At 43.1% G+C, this 20,609-nt stretch overlaps 1 protein-coding gene across 3 annotated transcripts in view; it reads left to right on the forward strand.

The window, feature by feature from the left end:
- scai (suppressor of cancer cell invasion) overlaps nucleotides 1-20,609 on the forward strand; it is a 180,752-nt gene that overhangs the window by 51,666 nt on the left and 108,477 nt on the right. For all 3 annotated transcript variants that reach the window (XM_080212011.1, XM_080212013.1, XM_080212012.1), the window contains exon 2: nucleotides 2,219-2,353. In XM_080212011.1, the coding sequence (XP_080068137.1) occupies nucleotides 2,244-2,353 (110 nt within the window). In that variant the 5' untranslated portion in view covers nucleotides 2,219-2,243. The remainder of the gene's footprint in view (nucleotides 1-2,218; nucleotides 2,354-20,609) is intronic.

Here is a 20,609-nt window from a genome sequence, read left to right on the forward strand (position 1 = left end):
TGAAGTTACTGTGAAAATATAATTCTACCACCTTCACCACTCAATGCTTTGTTTCTGCAGTGTTGGAGTAAGTTACAGATCTCTTTTCCTTTCAAATATTGTGTAAGAATTCTGGGATCTGATCAAGACAGTTGTTCAACAAAGTGATAGTGTGTTGCAGCTTATTCTGAGAACATGACTGCATGACTACATCAGTCGGAAATGCCGAAACTGGCCTAATATATAGTTCCAACAAATCTTTTGTACATTTGTTACCTCTTCAAAGACCATAATCTTGGATGTATGCCGTTTCATGTGCTTGGACTACAATATACAGTTGAACTAAAATTTCATTATTTGCATAGTTTCTTTTTAATGTGCCTCTTGATCTTGCTACTTCTTCAAATGCTTGACTTTTTTATTTTTATACTGCAACTTGTTTTAATTTGCCTTTAAACGTTAATTAACAAGTCAGCATTGGCTTAGTGACAGCACTATCGATTCAAGTCCCACTCCAAAAACTTCAGCATACAATGCATGCTGATAGTTCATTGCTGCACTGTTGGAGGTGCCATCATTCAGATGAATATCATTTATTAAACTGAGACCTCATTTGCCCATACTATAAAAAATGGCATGGCACTATTCCAAAAAGGACAGGGGGGTTCTGCTAGTGCTCTGATGAATATTTATTTCTCATTCAATGTCACTTTTATATATTGAGCATATGGCCATGTATCTTGTTTGTTAAACTTGATGGGTGTAAAATTGTGTGTTTCCTATGTATGACAGTCGCCACACTTCAGAAATATTACATTAAGTACTTTGTGATGTCTGATAGTTGTGAAAATGTAGATTCCAATGTTGCTTTTGGTTTTAAAAGATTTTTATAGGGGAAGGAAGGTTAATTTTGTTCTTTTTTGTTCTGAAATAGGCTTAATGTATCAATATTTAGAAAATTAACTTAATCATGTTTGCAAACTCCTGGAAATAATTCTATACCAAGATGAACATTGTGATGTATGTTTTTTGGTTGCATCTACTTGTTGGGTAAATGGCCTATCCAGTAAGTTCTTATTTTCTAGGTTTAAAATTGTCCTTATGCCACTTTGCATTAATAAGTGTGTTTTGAAACATGGTCGTTACGAGGAACTGATGACCCTTTTGTTATCACGTGTAACATCACTGAATGTTGTTGTTATTGTATTGTAAGTAGTCATTTTTATTGGTGGTTTATAGGTGACTTGTTCATTGGTAGGGAAGTTGGATTTTTGATTGTGATAGCATTTGACAGTGCTATTTCAAACTGTAATTTCACTCTTCAAGTTGCCTGAATGTGTTGTGAAATTACTGGTATGTTGCCTCAAAGTCTTTTCTAATTTAAAACCTATGATGCATTATATAAAATGTGTTTCTGTTCTGCTTAATTGTGTCTTCCCATTTTTATTGAAGATGTTGAATAGCCACTGGAGAGTGGTACCATGGGCATCCATACTTGCTTGTTAACCTTTGGGTGTTAACAACAGACCATTTAATGATGAAGGCTATTCTCCCAATTGAGACAGATTCTTCCTCGGATAATGTCCTTGTGGCAGCTCCAGCAAATGTTGCTGCACAATGATTAGTACTTGTTGATATTTTTTCCCCTCATCTCCCTACTCTATGGATATTGTACTTAATTGCCGTACACCTGGAATTACGGCAGGGAAAAATCAGCCATCTTAACTTTGACCAAGATTCAGAACTGAGATATCATGCCTGTCTCTTTCGTTACTACTCTCAGTTATTCAGTGGATAAGTTGCTGAGCCATTAGGGGAGTATTTTATTGGCTTAATAGCTGCACTACCCAGTATGCTGTAATGTAATAGATACAATGCAAGCAAGTTACACAATTGAGGTTCTAGGCTTAACTAAACGATTTGATATACATTTAGCATGATTACATGAGATTTCTCAGTGCTAAACACAACGAATTGCTCTTGAAGTACAATATTATTCGGACAAATTTAGTGAGATAAACTCACTCCCGGTAGCTTGAAACTATGTCCCTTTACTGTGCAGTCTCACTTTCTTCAATAACCTAGCAATGTAAGGCACTTGTTACCAGTCAAATGAATGCCATGATTGATACTTTTTAACTCTTTGGGACGAGAAGAGGTGTTGGTTTTTATGCTGTAAAACTAAAGTATGTAAGGCAGAACTTGCCGTTCAATGTACTAATGTAAAATTTATTGTTAGTTTCAGTATTGGATCTGGAGGAACCATGACAGCAGGTGGAGGAACTGATGATGATATTCCATTGGGAGAAAGGAAGACAGTCACTGATTTTTGCTACTTACTCGATAAATCCAAACAGCTCTTCAATGGTTTACGGTCAGTGTTTTAAATCCACTGATTCTCCTTATTTTGGTTTTAGAGATAATTGTGTAATGACTTTCCCCTTGCCTGTACAACTTTTTTTCGATAAGAGGCAACCATTTTAATTCCCATTTCCCTCAACATACTTCCAGGAGAAATTGTTTTTCATTAGTGAAACATGAACACAGTGCATACAATGTGTATGTATGCAAGTTTTTTTTTAACTATTCTGCTTCCAAAAGCTCAAATGTTTTTTATTTAATTACCTTTAAATACAACATTTAAGTCAGTTGGTGTTTGTTCTTCTTTATTAAATATTTCCCATCAGAGATCTGTGACTGAAATACTTTGTGAAAACTGTTGTCTTGAAGATTGAAGAGTCTGGGTGAATTCAGTGGCCTGTTTTTAATATCTTTTAAAAGAAAAATATATTAAATGATCTTATTCAAGAAACAATATGTTGTGATTTAGTGGAATGTATACGCTGATCAGTTACTGGAAATTGTGATTCTATTTGGAAAGATGCAGCATGAGGCCCAGTTATGTGGGATTGGCATGTGAGTTGCCAAATGAATTGCTGAAGTGCAAAAGCCTAAAACTGCAGCTGCTTCTTGGAGGCTGTAAATCAGTGCAACTTCTGATGATAGTAATGACAGTAATTGGTATTGTATTAATTGTGTTCACTGATACCTTTAATGTGGAAAATGCTTTATTTTATATAAATTTATACAAAGACTGAAGAAAGAAAATGTTATTATAGATAGCAAAAAAGGATGAAAATTGTGAACATAGAACACTACAGCACAAACAGGCCTTTCGGCCCACAAGTTGTGCCAATCACATCTATACCTACCAAGCCATAGAACTATCTGTAACTTCCAATGCCATTAGATCCCATATACTCATCCAGAAGTCTTTTAAAAGACCCCAGCGAGTTTGCCTCCACCACCACCGACGGCAGCCGATTCCACTCACTCACCACCGTCTGAGTGAAAAACTTTCCCCTAACATCTCCTCTGTACTTGCTTCCCAGCACCTTAAACCTGTGTCCTCACGTAGCGACCATTTCAGCCCAGGGAAATAGCCTCCAAGAATCCCCCCTATCTATTCCTCTCAACGTTTTATAAACCTCTATCAGGTCGCCTCTCAACCTTCATCTCTCCAGGGAGAAGAGACCTAGCTCCCTCAACCTATCTTCATAAGGCATGCCCCCCCAATCCAGGCAACATCCTTGTAAATCTCCTGTGCACCCTCTCAATAGCTTCCACATCCTTCCTGTAGTGAGGCAACGAGAACTGCGCACAGTACTCCAAGTGGGGTCTGACAAGGGTCTTATAAGGTTGCAGCATTACCTCCCGACTCCTAAACTCAATCCCTTGATTAGCGAAGGCCAGTACACCATACACCTTCTTGACCACATCCTCCACCTGCGAAGCCGAGTTAAGAGTCCTATGGACCCGGACCCCAAGATCCTTCTGCTGTTCAACCCAGTAAGACTCCTATCCTTGATATTGTACTCCTGCATCCTGTTGGTCCAGTCAAAATGGACCACTACACATTTATCCGCATTGAAGTCCATCTGCCACTTCTCCGCCCAGTCTTGCATCCGATCTATGTCACGCTGCAACTTCTGACATCCCTCCAGACCATCCACAACACCACCAACCTTTGTATCGTCGGTGAACTTACTAACCCATCCCTCCACTTCCTCATCCAGGTCGTTTATGAAAATGACAAACAGCAAGGGTCCTAGAACAGATCCCTGGGGCACTCCACTGGTGACTGACCTCCATGCAGAAAAAGACCCATCCACAACCACACTCTGCCTTCTGCAGGCAACACAGTAAAAAGTCTGACAACACCAGGTTTTAGTCCAACCTATTTATTTGATAATATTCTCACAAGCTTTCGAGGGGTTACCCTCTTCGTCAGGTGAATGGAGAGTTCTGGCCTCAGACAGAGCATATAAAGCACAGACAGTTTAGAGATTACTGATTAAAATGCGAATCCTTACACCTAACCTGCTGTTCAAGACCTGAAGTGGCTGACAATGTGAGTGGTAGGAGCACTGATCACAGTTTAAAGAGATGTGTATTGTCTCCAGACAGTACAGTAAGTGAGGTTTTGCAAACCCAGGCAAGTCACGGGGGTTACAGATAGTGCGACATGAACCCAAGATCCCTGTTGAGACCGTCCTCATGTGTGCGGAACTTGGCTATCAGTCTCTGCTCAGCGACTCTGCGCTGTCGTGTGTTGTGAAGGCCGCCTTGGAGAATGCTTACCCGAAGGTCAGAGGCTGAATGCCCGTGACCACTGAAGTGTTCGCCAACAGGAAGGGAACAGTCTTGCCTGGTGACTGTCGAGCGATGTTCATTCATCCGTTGTCGTAGCGTCTGCATGGTCTCCCCAATGTACCATGCTTCGGGACATCCTTTCTTGCAACGTATCAGGTAGACAATGTTGGCCGAGTTGCAAGAGTATTTACCATGTACCTGGTGGATGGTATTCTCACGTGTGATGATGGTATCCATGTCGATGATCCGGCATGTCTTGCAGAGGTTGCTGTGACAGGGTTGTGTGGTATTGTGGTCACTGTTCTCCTGAAGGCTGGGTAGTTTGCTGCGAACAATGGTCTGTTTGAGGTTGTGTGGTTGTCTGAAAGCACGAAGTGGGGGTGTGGGGATGGCCCTGGCGAGATGTTCGTCTTCATCAATGATATGTTGAAGACTCCAGAGAAGATGTCGTAGCTTCTCCGCTCCAGGGAAGTACTGGACGACGAAGGGAACTCTGTCCACTGTGTCCCGTGTTTGTCTTCTGAGGAGATCGGTGCGGTTTTTCGCTGTGGCGCATCGAAACTGCCGATCTATGAGTCGAGCACCATATCCTGTTCTTACGAGGGCATCTTTCAGGGTCTGGAGGTGTCTGTCACGATCCTCCTCATCTGAGCAAATCCTGTGTATACGGAGGGCTTGTCCATAGGGAATGGCTTCTTTAACATGTTTAGGGTGGAAACTGGAGAAGTGGAGCATTGTGAGATTGTCTGTGGGCTTGCGGTACAGTGAGGTGCTGAGGTGACCGTCCTTAATGGAGATGTGTGTGTCCACGCATCTCCATTAAGGACGGTCACCTCAGCACCTCACTGTACCGCAAGCCCACAGACAATCTCACAATGCTCCACTTCTCCAGTTTCCACCCTAAACATGTTAAAGAAGCCATTCCCTATGGACAAGCCCTCCGTATACACAGGATTTGCTCAGATGAGGAGGATCGTGACAGACACCTCCAGACCCTGAAAGATGCCCTCGTAAGAACAGGATATGGTGCTCGACTCATAGATTGGCAGTTTCGATGCGCCACAGCGAAAAACCGCACCGATCTCCTCAGAAGACAAACACGGGACACAGTGGACAGAGTTCCCTTCGTCGTCCAGTACTTCCCCGGAGCGGAGAAGCTACGACATCTTCTCCGGAGTCTTCAACATATCATTGATGAAGACGAACATCTCGCCAGGGCCATCCCCACACCCCCACTTCTTGCTTTCAGACAACCACACAACCTCAAACAGACCATTGTTCGCAGCAAACTACCCAGCCTTCAGGAGAACAGTGACCACAATACCACACAACCCTGTCACAGCAACCTCTGCAAGACATGCCGGATCATCGACATGGATACCATCATCACACGTGAGAATACCATCCACCAGGTACATGGTAAATACTCTTGCAACTCGGCCAACATTGTCTACCTGATACGTTGCAAGAAAGGATGTCCCGAAGCATGGTACATTGGGGAGACCATGCAGACGCTACGACAACGGATGAATGAACATCGCTCGACAGTCACCAGGCAAGACTGTTCCCTTCCTGTTGGCGAACACTTCAGTGGTCACGGGCATTCAGCCTCTGACCTTCGGGTAAGCATTCTCCAAGGCGGCCTTCACAACACACGACAGCGCAGAGTCGCTGAGCAGAGACTGATAGCCAAGTTCCGCACACATGAGGACGGTCTCAACAGGGATCTTGGGTTCATGTCGCACTATCTGTAACCCCCGTGACTTGCCTGGGTTTGCAAAACCTCACTTACTGTACTGTCTGGAGACAATACACATCTCTTTAAACTGTGATCAGTGCTCCTACCACTCACATTGTCAGCCACTTCAGGTCTTGAACAGCAGGTTAGGTGTAAGGATTCGCATTTTAATCAGTAATCTCTAAACTGTCTGTGCTTTATATGCTCTGTCTGAGGCCAGAACTCTCCATTCACCTGACGAAGAGGGTAACCCCTCGAAAGCTTGTGAGAATATTATCAAATAAATAGGTTGGACTAAAACCTGGTGTTGTCAGACTTTTTACTGTGTTTACGCCAGTCCAACGCCGGCATACCCACATTCTGCAGGCAAGCCAGTTCTGGATCCACAAGGCCAAAACCCCTTGGATATCATGTCCTCTCACCTTCTCAAGAAGTCTTGCATGGGAGACCTTATCAAACGCCTTGCTGAAGTCCATGTAAACCACGTCCACTGCTCTTCCTTCGTCAAAGAACTCATCTAGGCTCGTAAGGCACAACCTGCCCTTGACAAAGCTGTGCTGACTATTTCTGATCATTCTAAACTTCTTTAAACGCTCATAAATCTTGTCCCTCAGAATCCTCTCCATCAACTTACTAACCACTGAGGTCAGACTCACCGGTCGGTAATTTCTCGGGCTATCCCTGTTCCCTTTCTTGAAAGTAGGAACCACATCCGCAATCCTCCGGAACCTCTCCCGTCTCCATCGATGATGCAAAGATCATCGCCGGGGCTCTGCAATCACTTCCCTCACCTCCCACAATAACCTGGGGTACATCCCATCTGGTCCGGGCGACTTATCTATCTTGATAGAATTTAAAAGTTCCAACACACCCTCTTTCTTAATATCCACATACTCCAATCTTGTCAGTCTGCTGCAAACCTGTAGTACAACCTCCCAGATCACTTTCCACCATGAATACTGAGGCAAAGTACTCATTAAGCACCTCTGCCGTTTCTTCTGGTTCCACACAGACTTTTCCCCCTTCACCTTTTTATACGTCCTATCCCTTCACTTCTCATCCTTTTACTCTTCACATATTCCTAGAACGCCTTGGGATTCTCCTTAATTTTACCCGCCAGGGCCTTCTCACGTCCCCTTCTGGCTCTCCTAATTTCCTTTTTAAGCTCCTTTCTACAAGCCTTATACTTCTCTAGATCCTTAACATCTCTTAGCTCTCTGAACCTTTTATACGTCTTTCTTTTCTTCCTGACCAGGTTCACCACAACCTTTGTGCACCACGGCTCCTGCGACCTACCAAAACCTCCTTGTCTCATTGGAATGTTGTCGTGCAGAGCTCCAGTCAAACATTCCTTGAAAATCCACCAACTTCCTTCTGTACTTTTCCCCAAGAACACCACCTTCCAGTTTACTCGTCCAATTGTCTGCCTGATGTCATCATATTTCCCCTTACTCCAGACAAACACCTTCCTAGCCTGCCTGATCCTATCTCTTTCCAATGCTATTGTGAAGGAGATAGAATTATGATCTCCACCCCCGAGATGCTCTCCTACCGAGAGATCCGTCACCTGCCCTGGTTCATTAGCCAGCACCAGGTCAAGTACAGCCTCTCCTCTCGTAGGCTTAGCCACATGCTGTGTCAGGAAACCCTCCTGAACACACCTAACAAACTCCTCCCCATCCAAACCCCTTACCCTAGGAATTTTCCAGTTGATGTTTGGGAAATTAAAGTCTCCCATCACGGCAACTGTTATTTCTGCATCTCTCTAGGATCTGTTTCCATATCTGCACCTCAACTACCCTGTCACTATTGGGCAGCCTATAGAAAACACCCAGCAAAGTTATTGACCCTTTGCTGTTCCTAACTTCCACCCACAGAGACTCTGTAGACAGTCCCTCCACAGCATCCACCTTCTCTGCAGGCATGACACTGTCCCTGATCAACAGTGCCACTCCGCCACCTCTTTTGCCCCCTCCCTGTCCTTCCTGAAGCATCTGAATCCTGGCACCTGAAGCACCCAATCCTGTCCCTGAGACATCCAAGCCTCTGTAATGGCCACCACATCACATTCCCAAGCAGCAATCCACGCCCTAAGCTCATCTACTTTGTTCACTACACTCCTGGCGTTAAAATAGACACACCTCAGACCCTCGGTCTGGGCACTTCCCTTCTCCATTACCCGCCTAACCTCCCTGTCATACTGTCTACGGTCCTTCTCTAGCTGGGAGCTAACCTCCTCGCTCTCAGTCTCCTCATCTCTATTCCCTCTCTCCAACCCTTTCTAGTTTAAAGCCCCCCCCCAGTAGCCCTAGCCGATCTTCCCGCCAAGATATTGGCCCCCTGGGATTCAAGAGCCACCTGTCTTTACTGTACAGTTATGATGTGGGTATGCTGGCGTTGGACTGGCGTAAACACAGTAAAAAGTCTGACAACACCAGGTTTTAGTCCAACCTATTTATTTGATAATAGACCCCCAAGCTTTCGGGGTTAGCCCCTTCGTCAGGTGAATGGAGAGTTCTGGCCTCAGACAGAGCATATAAAGCACAGACACTGTCTAAAACCTGGTGTTGTCAGACTTTTTACTGTGTTTACTGTACAGGGCACACCTGCCCCTAAAGATGTCCCAATGATCCAGGAACCGGAATCCCTGCCCCCTACTCAAGTCCCTCAGCCACGCATTCACCCTCCGCCTCGTTCCATTCCTGCTCTCTCTCCCGTGGTGCAGGCAGCAATCCTGAGATTACTACCTTTGCGTTCCTCTTTCTCAGCTGTCTACCTAATTCCCTGTAATCCCTTTTCATGACCCCTTCCCTCTTCCTGCCTAAGTCAGCGGTACCTATATGAACCACAACCTCCGACTCTTCACCCTCCCCTTTCAGGATGCCTGGCACACGTCCAGAGACATCCCGGATCCCAGCTCCAGGGAGGCAAACCACCATCCGCGACCCCTGTCTGATCCCCTCACTATGGAGTCCTTGCAAATTGTGAATTAACTCCTTGCAACAATGATTGTTAAACAAATTTTGAGGAAATGTTTATTGTACAATCACAGACAAACCTGTAGTGCTCAAAACCTTAAAGAATTGAGACCGATGGTGTAAATTGCTATAAGGCAATTAGAAAATCAAATGTTTATGTCCTAGAGCTGCCTGACTCCCACCCACAAGCTCCCCAAATAGCAGCTTCAATATTTCTATGTACTGAGAGATCCCATGGCATGTGCAAACAGACTAAAGTTAACTCAACATGCATGCAAAATTATTCCACTGTTATTGAATATATGAAATGCGGTTGGCATGGGTTACAAATGACACGTGCCATTTGGCTGAACTCTCTTGTTTGGATGGAACGCTGGTTGCCTTTTAGCTTTTGGTACCCAGAATTGAGAGGGAGTAGTGCTTTAATAACCTCTGTGACTGTCTCTAATTATCTTGACCATCATCTGGGGATATTCTTAAGTATATTAGAAGCTGATATGGAATACAGTAATATAGTTTTAAATACGTGCAGGTGTGTTGACCTAACTCCTAGGTGCTTAATGACAGCATAAGGAGTCATTTTGTTCAATGGAAGCTGGCAAGGTTTACACAAAATGAGTTTCCAGCGTCATTGGAACAGTAGTTAGTATCTTCATGCTGTCTTCAACTCATTTGGTCCATGTGACCCTTTCTTGTTCCCTTGACTCCATTTTTGCTAAACTACTGACTATCTAGCTGTTTGCCGCAACCAAGATGTGTGCTCCTCTCTTCCCAAATTTCTTGTTTAACACTGAATTAGATTTTGTGCATCACGTTAATACTAAAATAATCTTAATCAAAATCGTGTTCAATATTCTTTGTGATATGTTGTGTTTGTATCTTTCTAGAGTTTTTGTTCCTGTGACCAGAACATCTCTAGCAATGGCTTCTGTTCCCATCTTTGCACTGACACTTCTTTATTATTTTTTCCAGGGTTCACCCTTGAACCCATTCCTTTTCCTCATTTTAACATGCTGCCTCTTGCCAACATCATTTGGAGCTTCCTCTTAAAATCTTTCACCACTTCTCTTGACCCTCCACCTTGTCCCAAATCCTGTCTTTAATGAGCTATTTCTTCCAGTTACAGTGGGAATAGCAATAACAAAGTATTCATCTTCAGGCCATTGTCCATTCTCTCTGTTAGCTCTATCTCCCTCCTGGCTATAGACTTCGACGGAAGCTGGTTGCTTGCAACCTCAGCACTCTGTTTGACCCTGGTAGGTTTCCAACTCTATATCCCCTTCATTCCAGAAACACTGTACTCCCATTTCTGTCATGCCTGCCTCTGCCACTACCTCATCGAGATTTGTCCCTTCCCAGATTTAATTACTCAATCCACTGACCTTCTGTATTCTAGCCCATCCTAAAATCTGCTGGCCACTGTCTCATGTCTTACTTTCCTATTGCTTGACACACTGATCTTGTGCACCCAACACCACAAATTTAAAATTCTTATCCTCAAACCTTTCAGTGTTTTCCTATCTCTGTTCCACTCTCCAGCCTCAACCTTTGGTTTTTTGAAGCCTTTAGAATATCCTGTACTGGCAGCTTATGCAATTTGCAGCTTTGGTTTGATACTTTGAATTCCCTCCCCGCTTCTTCTCCTCCTCCTCTTCATAGACCTTATTTAAAATCTACCTCTAATTACATTTTTGGTTATTCCTATTTTTCCTTCTATGACTTATGGTTCTAGGAAGGGTTTTGGGATATTTTTTCTACATTAAATAGATCATATGATTACAATGCGATTAGATCCAGCTTTGTTCACGTTGAGTGAAGTTTATGAAATATAACTGTGATTCACTAATTGTCGAGGTCATGCCACTGTACAGAAACCCCGGTAACTCATCTTGAGAGCCAAATGTCAGGTCAGCTGGGTTAAAGTTAACTGCAGTATATTAAGAACAAAAGAGATGAAGAAACATTCCCTTTGGCCCCTTTGATGTAAAGTATGGATGACTGCTGTGCCCTTTAACCTCAAACTGTCTACCTTAATCGTGTTATAGCTCAGTGTGTCTTTGACAAATAAAGCATGAACTCTAATCCGTGGTGATTGTTGAACAGTATAAGCCTTTGAAAAATATTTGAGGCTGAACAGATCTTTAAGAATCACAACTGAAATAAGTTGCAGATGAATGTTATATTTATTGTAGTCAGCTGTACCTTGCATATTTCAGTTGTGTGAAGTTTGGATAACTGTATCCTACAAGTATATCCAAAGCCCTGGAAAATGTGAACCATTGGCATGAATCTTCTGAGGAACAGCGGTGACCATTTGATTGCTGCTCCACGCATACTGTTCTGCTCCATGACAGCTCCACGTGTCTGGCTAGGTCTTCTGAACCTCGCTTCGTCAGAAAGCTTACCCCCCCCCCCCTTTCAATGTAGCCACTTCCTACTAGTGCTAGATTGGTCTGGGAAGATGAACCATGCCCCCTTTTAGTACCACTTGCTACTGTTGTCTGATACGTGTTCACTAATGCATTGAAAAACTGTGACATTTAAACAGATTTTCAATGTGTTAGTTAATGGGTGAATGTGTAAATTGGTAGGATGGCAAGTGGGTGAGTGGATAGGGGATAGTCAGGTCAGAATAGACTAGGACTTTTTCTTTCTGACACTTCCTGGGTAACTCTCCAGTTAAGTAATTTGAACTGTTTGAAATTTTCAATCCTATTTCAGAGTTAGAGACTTTTTCAGAGGGTGCTGGGGAGCAGGGGCATCGTGTGATCCCGATCCCGAAACTGGAAGACCTGGGCCATCAATTTTTAAATTCCTCTATTGAAAAGTTCTCATTAGATGAAAATTTCCAAATTACATTGTCACCCTTTGCTTTATAGATGTTTTGCTTCAGCATAGAAATTAAATATTGCATTAGGGTAGGATTATAAAATATCCAACCAGCATCACTCTTGCCATAAATAATCTTGCAACAAGAAATCCTCCATGTGCTACAGCTTCAAACTTAACATTTTGTTCAGACTACACTTACTTCCCCTGGATTTGCAATATTCTGATGCAATTTAGTGAGGCTGAGGCAGCCAAAGGTTACAAAACTTTTCTACCGTTAGTTATGGTGCTTGAGGCCTTTTTTCTCAAAGTCCCTTCCTTAAAATCTACCTTTTTGACCAAGTTTCTGGTCACTTCAGCAAATATCTCTCTCGCTGGTTTGGTGTCACATTTTATTTCATAATGCTCCTGTGAAGCACCTTGGGACATTTTGTTACATTAAAGGAGCTATATAAATATAAGCTGCTATGTTTAATTTAAACTATATAGTTTGCAGATCGTAGTCCTGCAGAAATTTAAGCTACCTTTTGTATGTGATGCCCTTTTATTTTCGGAATGTTTTCGTGATAAATCAAATGATGACCATCCTGCAAACTATCTGTGTGGATTTTACACATTATCCTTGAGTCTGAGTATATCTCCTCTGGGTGCTCTGTTTTCCAAGGCTTATCTTGGTAGGCACATGAACAAATGGGGAATAGAGGGATATAAGTGGTTGGCCTATATAGGACAACATGATCGGTGCAGGCTTTGAGGGCCAAAGGGCTTGTTCCTGTGCTGTACTGTTCTTTGTTCTATGTGCAGGTTAAGTTGATTGACCATTAGTATCAGGAGGATTAACAGAGTAAATACGTGGGGTTACGGGGATGGGGCCTGGATGGATTGTTCTCGGTGCAGGCTTGATGGACTGAATGGTCTCCTTCTGCACTGTAGGGATTCTATGTTGCAGCAAATTGATTTGAGGATTACATTTCTCCTTTCCCCTTTGTGTAGACAGGCATCATTGATAGATAAATGCTGACTAATAGTCAATTCATCAAAGGTTAAAAATGCCATCCTTAGTAAAAGTCTAGAATTTCAGACTTGTTTTGTTGTTGTTACATTAGGGTATGAAGTCTGAATTCTGAATGAACCATTGGGTCACCCCTGCACTTCCTTCATTCTCAACATTGTTTTTGAATTTGAATGTCATAATGGTTCTTCTGTAAAAAATAAACCATGTTTTGGGGACATTATTTGGACAGAAATTGGAATGTTGCCTCATGTTGTTGTCTGGAAATTAGACATTTTGACTAAGTTTGTACTAAAAGTCATTTACCCAGTTGCCCTTACTCATGAGGTGAACAAACGACAAGAATTGAGTTGCAATTATACTTAAATAAACTTTGTCTTTAGTACCATGCTTTTGATACCAAAGTTGAACAAAATACTTCATTAAATGAAACTTCTTAAACTTAAAACCATTCTAGCACATTTATCTGAGACCCAGTTACTATCTGTGAGGTTGAACTGGCCAGACTTGTTACACCTAGTATAAATCTTGATCTTGGGCCATCACTGAGTTCCGAACTTAGGATCTTCCACATGCTGAAAGTTGGTCTTGGATCTTTGCTGGATCTTTGATGTGTCTCATTTGTCGGGGGTGGCCTCCAGGTATCTCTTTTTCCCCCTTTTCTCGCCCTTCTTTTAGGTTCTCTGGCTTCCAGACAATAAGGTGACTGGACAGGGGTTGTGGCACCCAATGGGATTGCTGATTCTTTATATAGAAGATGTCAGGGCCCCTTAAGTGTCCATCTCAGGCACACAGGATGTATGTGGAGCCCTTTCCATACGAGGTAATGGTGGGAATCAGAGGTGCCAGTCTGGCTGAAACTGGGGAATACGCACTGTCTTAGTTAGCTCAGAGCTGAGCACCTCTGATCCCAACTTCCAGGAGTGGTCCAGACTTGCCCTGGGTCACCTTTGACCTGATTAAACTTGGCCTTTTTAAATTCTCATTAGGCCCGGCTGTGGACACTGATTGCTGTTTAATTTAGGTTGTCCAATTCTATGTCAGGCCTAGTTGCTGAGGCCAGTGGACATTTGCCACAATGTCAGGTATCATTCTGTCCAAAGTTGGCACAAGATGATTGGCTGGGGACAATATGGGCTTTGCACTTATGCTGTGACAAACATTTCAGACCATAAATATTGTAAAATATGAATTTGTATTATAGAATTCATCTGATGAATGTGCGAATTACTGTTGCTTCTGTTTTCTATTGGGGAGAAGGCGGGCTCAGGATATTGAATTTGATCAGCCATGATCAAAATGAATCTGGCTTAAATTGAAGCAGGTTCAAAGGGCTGAATGGCCTTTTCCTGCTTTTATTTTCTATGTTTATATTCAGTTTTGATACACCTGAATAATATTAAAACTCAGTTGTAAGTATTGGATGTATTAAATGCAAAATAATCTCTCATTTTTGCTTGCATTTTAACTTGAACAAGAGATGTTGTTGAAGTAAATTCTGAAAATGAGTGAGGTTTGCAACTATCAAAAGTAGTTCAAGTTTATCCTAAATGGATGTAGTTGCCATAATTGCCATTAAAAAAATTTCCAACGAACATTACAGAATAATCAGAAACTGCCATATCAGTAAAGGCAACAAAAACTGGAAAACTGTGATACAATTTTGAGTTTTCAGTCATAACACAAATTTAGCTTATTTTTGAAAAGACAGTAAGCTGGATTGAGTAGATCAAGCTTGGTTTCTCTAGCATCATGGCATGGGACAAAATACAAATGCACAAAATAGGCTGGAAGAGGACTGGGTAATACAGCAAATTCATCATAAAGACATCCTTGCCTGATGTGAAATGCAAGGTCATTTAAGCTGATGGGCTATCATCAGACAGGATTTAATTTCATTCCACGGCCCATTAATTTCCCATCTTTGCAGACAGTGATAATACTTGATCTATGTAGTGACAGACCAAAAAAAGCTAGCCAATAACTTTAAAAAAATTAAGCTAGGTCAACTGCATCATTTTCAACATCAGTCAATTAAAGTGTCTTTTTTTGGTAATACAATGAGAGGAGTAAGATCAATGATTCCTTTTCTCCATTCATAATTTGACATTGATCATTTTGTTTACAAAGCTATTTTGATGTAAACCTCTGCAGTCACTTTCTATTTTGATCATATTTGTTTTAAAAGAAAAAGGAATATTATATGAGATTAACCTCAGTTTATTTCCATAGCAATGAAAATAGACTCTTTAGACTTAAATATCTGAACATTCAACTTTGAATGATCTGATGCTATGTAATGAGGAGGGTAGAATTAGGGAACTTGCGGTGAAGGATCCTCTTGGGGAGAGTGATCATTGTATGGTGGAGTTTCTGGTGCAGATGGAGGAGGAGAAAGTGGGTTTCCGGACACACGTCCTTTGTTTGAACAGAGGAGAGTACGGTAGGATGAGAGAAGAATTGGCGAATGTGGACTGGGGGAGCGCGTTGGAAGGTAGGTCTGCTGAGGAGCAGTGGAGGATCTTTAAGGAGATCTTTCTTGGTGCTCAGCAGAAATTTATTCCGATGGTCAAAAAGGACCGTAGGAGGAGAGGTAATAAGCCGTGGATAACGAAGGAGGTGAAGGAAAGTGTTAAATTGAAAGTGGAGGCGTTTAGAGTAGCTAAGAGTAGTGGGCGAGAAGAGGATTGGGAGAGGTTTAAATGTCAACAAAGATTGACAAAGAAGTTGATAAAGAAGGGTAGGAGAAACTATGAAGCTGGGCTAGCGCTTAATATAAAAAAGGATAGCAAGAGTTTTTATAAATATATAAAAAGGAAGAGGCTGGCTAGGGTGAACGTTGGTCCCTTAGAGGATGAGAAGGGGGACTTAGTGGTAGGGGGTGGGGATATGGCTGAGGTCTTGAATAACTTTTTTGTTTCGGTCTTCACGGAGGAGGACGTGAATAATTTGCGGGATGTTAGAGATGGAAAGGTGGTAGGACCGGAGGGTCTCGATGACATTACTGTTACTAGAGAGGTGGTGCTCGACAGACTGGAGGGGCTGATTGTGGACAAGTCCCCAGGACTGGATGGAATGCATTCGAGGGTCCTGAAAGAAATGGCGGAGGTGATAGTGGATGCCTTGGTGGTTATTTTCCAGACGTCGCTGGATTCCGGGGAAGTGCCGGAAGATTGGAAAACGGCTAATGTTACGCCGTTGTTTAAGAAGGGTGCCAGGCAAAAGGCGGGGAATTATAGGCCTGTTAGTTTAACGTCTGTTGTAGGTAAAATGTTAGAATCTATCATCAAGGAGGAAATAGCAAGGCATCTTGAGGGGAACTGCTTGATAGAGCAGACGCAGCACGGTTTTGTTAAAGGGAAGTCGTGTCTGACAAATTTATTGGAGTTCTATGAGGATGTGTCTAGGGCGGTGGATAGAGGAGAGCTGGTGGATGTGGTCGGTCTTGATTTTCAGAAGGCGTTTGACAAGGTATCTCACAAGAGGTTATTGCAGAAGGTCAGGGGGCATGGAGTTGGGGGTAGGGTGTTAGCGTGGATAGAGGACTGGTTGTCAAATAGGAGACAGAGAGTGGGGGTCAATGGGTGCTATTCGGATTGGCGGATGGTGACTAGTGGAGTGCCCCAGGGGTCGGTGCTGGGGCCTCAGCTATTTACCATTTATATAGATGATCTGGAGGAGGGAACCGAGTGTAGGGTGTCGAAATTTGCTGATGACACCAAAATTGGTGGAAAGGCAAATTGTGCGGAGGGTGGGGAGAGTCTACAGAAGGATCTAGATAGGCTGGGCGAATGGGCCAGGAAATGGCAAATGGAATTTAATGTTGGCAAGTGCGAGGTGGTCCACTTTGGTAGGAATAATGGTAGGAAGGATTATTACTTACACGGAGAAAAACTGCAGCAAGTGACGGTGCAGAGGGACCTCGGGGTCCTTGTGCATGAGTCGCAAAAACCCAGCTTGCAGGTGCAGCAGGTGGTCAGGAAGGCGAATGGGATGCTGGCCTTCATTGCGAGGGAGATTGAATATAAAAGTAGGGAGGTCTTGCTGCGGCTGTATAGGGCATTGGTGAGGCCGCAGCTGGAGTACTGTGTGCAGTTTTGGGTGCCATACTTACGCAAGGATATTTTGGCCTTGGAGGGAGTGCAGAGGAGGTTTACTAGGCTGATGCCGGAGTTGAGGGGGTTGAGCTATGAGGAGAGGCTGAATAAATTAGGCTTGTACTCGTTAGAGTTCAGAAGAATGAGGGGAGATCTCATTGAGATGTATAAGATAATGAATGGGATGGATAGGATAGAGGTGGAGAGACTCTTCCCGCTCAGAAAGGATAGCAGGACTAGGGGGCACAGCCTCAAGATAAAGGGGGGGTGGTTTAGAACAGAGTTGAGGAGGAACTTCTTCACTCAAAGGGTGGTGAATCTCTGCAATTCTCTGCCTGTTGAAGTGGTGGAGGCTACCTCGCTAAATATTTTTAAGACGCGGGTTGATGGGTTTTTGATAAGAGAGGGGATTAAGGGTTATGGGGAGAGGGCGGGAATGTGGAACTGAGCCACGACAGATCAGCCATGATCTTATTGAATGGCGGGGCAGGCTCGAAGGGCTAGTTGGCCTACTCCTGCTCCTATTTCTTATGTTAAGACAAATATTGAAGTTGTACATTATGCTGTAATGCACCCATTGCTGTGTAAAATAGTAATTTTTTTTTGCCTTGATCTTCTTGCATGTCTCCCTCCATAGGCAGGGTGGGCAAATTAAAGTATCACTGAAGCAGGCTGTCATGTGACCCTTTATTAGCTGTTTTTAGAAGATAGTAAGCAGAGGCCTTGTGATTAGGTTAATCTTTTTCATGTAAGAATGGTGCATTTAGATGAAATGAAAACTCATATATAAATGTCCCCTTTAAGCAGGTAATTTTGTAGTACCTTGCCTTGTCAGTGATTGGTTATATACTTTATGCACACTATAAATTATAGAATCCCTGCAGTTCAGAACTAGACCATTCGACCCATTATGTCTACACAAAACTCTTACCCAGGTTTACCCTGTAACTCCACGTATTTACCCCACTGACCTAATACCTCTCGGTGCAGAGGGACCTCGGGGTCCTTGTGCATGAGTCGCAAAAACCCAGCTTGCAGGTGCAGCATGTGGTCAGGAAGGCGAATGGGATGCTGGCCTTCATAGCGAGGGGGATTGAATATAAAAGTAGGGAGGTCTTGCTGCAGCTGTATAGGGCATTGGTGAGGCCGCAGCTGGAGTACTGTGTGCAGTTTTGGGCGCCGCACCTGCGCAAAGATATTTTGGCCTTGGAGGGAGTGCAGAGGAGGTTTACTAGGCTGATACCGGAGTTGAGGGGGTTGAGCTATGAGGAGAGGCTGAATAAACTAGGCTTGTACTCGTTAGAGTTTAGAAGAATGAGGGGAGATCTCATTGAGACGTATAAGATGATGAATGGGATGGATAAGATAGAGGTGGAGAGACTCTTCCCACTCAAAAAAGACAGTAGGACTAGGGGGCACAGCCTCAAGATAAAAGGGGGGCGGTTTAGAACGGAGTTGAGGAGGAACTTCTTCACTGAAAGGGTGGTGAATCTCTGGAATTCTCTGCCCGTTGAAGTAGTGGAGGCTGCCTCGCTAAATATTTTTAAGAAGCGGGTTGATGGGTTCTTGATAAGAGAGGGGATTAAGGGTTATGGGGAGAGGGCGGGAAAGTGGAACTGAGCCACGACAGATCAGCCATGATCTTGTTGAATGGCGGGGCAGGCTCGAAGGGCTAGATGGCCTACTCCTGCTCCTATTTCTTATGTTCTTATGTCTCGAGACACCACCATGTAGACAGACACTGGGAGGACTCCACACAGTCACCTAAAGTGCGAACCACTGTGCCACCATGCCGCCCAAATGCTTTATTTAATACAAGCAAAATACTATGTATGCTGGAGTAGAAATAGAGAAGGTAGGAGCAGGAAAAGGCTGTTTAGCCTTTCAAGCCTGTTCCGCCATTCATTACAATCATGGCTGATCATCCAACTCAATAGCCTAATCCTGCTTTATCCCCATAACCTTTGATCCCATTCACCTCAAGTGCAAGATTAGCCGCCTCTTGAATACATTCAATGTTTTGGCATCAACGACTTTCTGTGGTAAGGAATTCCACAGGCTCACCACTCTTTGGATGAAGAAATGTCTTCTCACTTGCATCCTAAATGGTTTACCCTGAACCCTCAGAATGTAACCCCTGGTTCTGGACGACTCCACCATCGGGAAAAACTCCCTGCATCTATCCTGTCTAGTCCTGTTAGAATTTTAAAAGTCTCTGAGATTTTCCTTCATTTGTCTGAACTCCAGCGAAAACAATCCTAACCTCGTCAATCTCTCCTCATACATCAGTCCCCCAATCCCCGGAATCAGCCTGGTAAACCTTCACTGCACTCCCTTGAGAGCAAGAACATCCTTCCTCGGGAAAGGAGACCAAAGCTATATACAACACTCCAGGTGTGGTCTCATCAAGGCCCTGTATAATTGCAACAACACGTCCCTGTTCCTGTGCTTGAAATCTCTTGTAATGAAGACCTACATACCATTTGCTTTGTTACCACTTGCTGCACCGGCATGCTTACCTTCAGTGACTGGTGCACAAGGACACCAAGGTCCTGCTGCACACTCCCCTCTCCCAATTTACAGCCATTCAGGTAGTAATCTGCCGCCTTGTTTTTGCTTCCAAAGTGAATAACTACACCATTTTATCAAAATTATACTGCTTATATGATTTGTCCACTCACTCAACCTGTCCAGATCATTCTGAAGGATCTCTGCATCCTTGTCACAGATCACCCTCCCACCCAACTTGGTATCATCTGCTAACTTTGTTACATTTCGTTCCCTCATCCAAATCATTAATATACATTGTCAGTAGCTGGGGTCCCAGCACTGATCCCTTTGGCACCTCACTTGTTACTGCTTGCTAATTTGAAAAGCGCACATTAATTCCTACTCTTTGTTTCTAATCTGCCAACCAGTTTTCTATCCATCTCAATGTGCTTCCCCTAATCCGATGGGCTTTAATCTCTGAAGATTCGAAATAAAAACAGAAAATGCTGGAAAAACTCAGGTCTGGCAGCATCTGTGAAGAGAGACATTGAGTTAACTGATCATATTGTTTACAAACTTATTTTGAGGTAAACCTCTGCAGTCACTTTCCATTTTGATCATATTTGCTTAAAAAAATTAACAAGGAATGTTACATGATATTAACCCATGTTTATTTCCTTAGCAATGAAAATAGATTCTTTAGACTTAAATATCTGAAAATTGCAATTTGAATGTTGAAGACTAGCTGTTGAAGCAAATATTGAAGTTGTACATTATGCTGTAATGCACCCATGACTGTGTAAATGAGCAGTTAAATTTGTTAACTGATATGA

This window comes from Carcharhinus amblyrhynchos, chromosome 25, assembly GCF_965287045.1.
Source record: "Carcharhinus amblyrhynchos chromosome 25, sCarAmb.v2.hapA, whole genome shotgun sequence".
Classification (NCBI taxonomy): domain Eukaryota; kingdom Metazoa; phylum Chordata; class Chondrichthyes; order Carcharhiniformes; family Carcharhinidae; genus Carcharhinus; species Carcharhinus amblyrhynchos.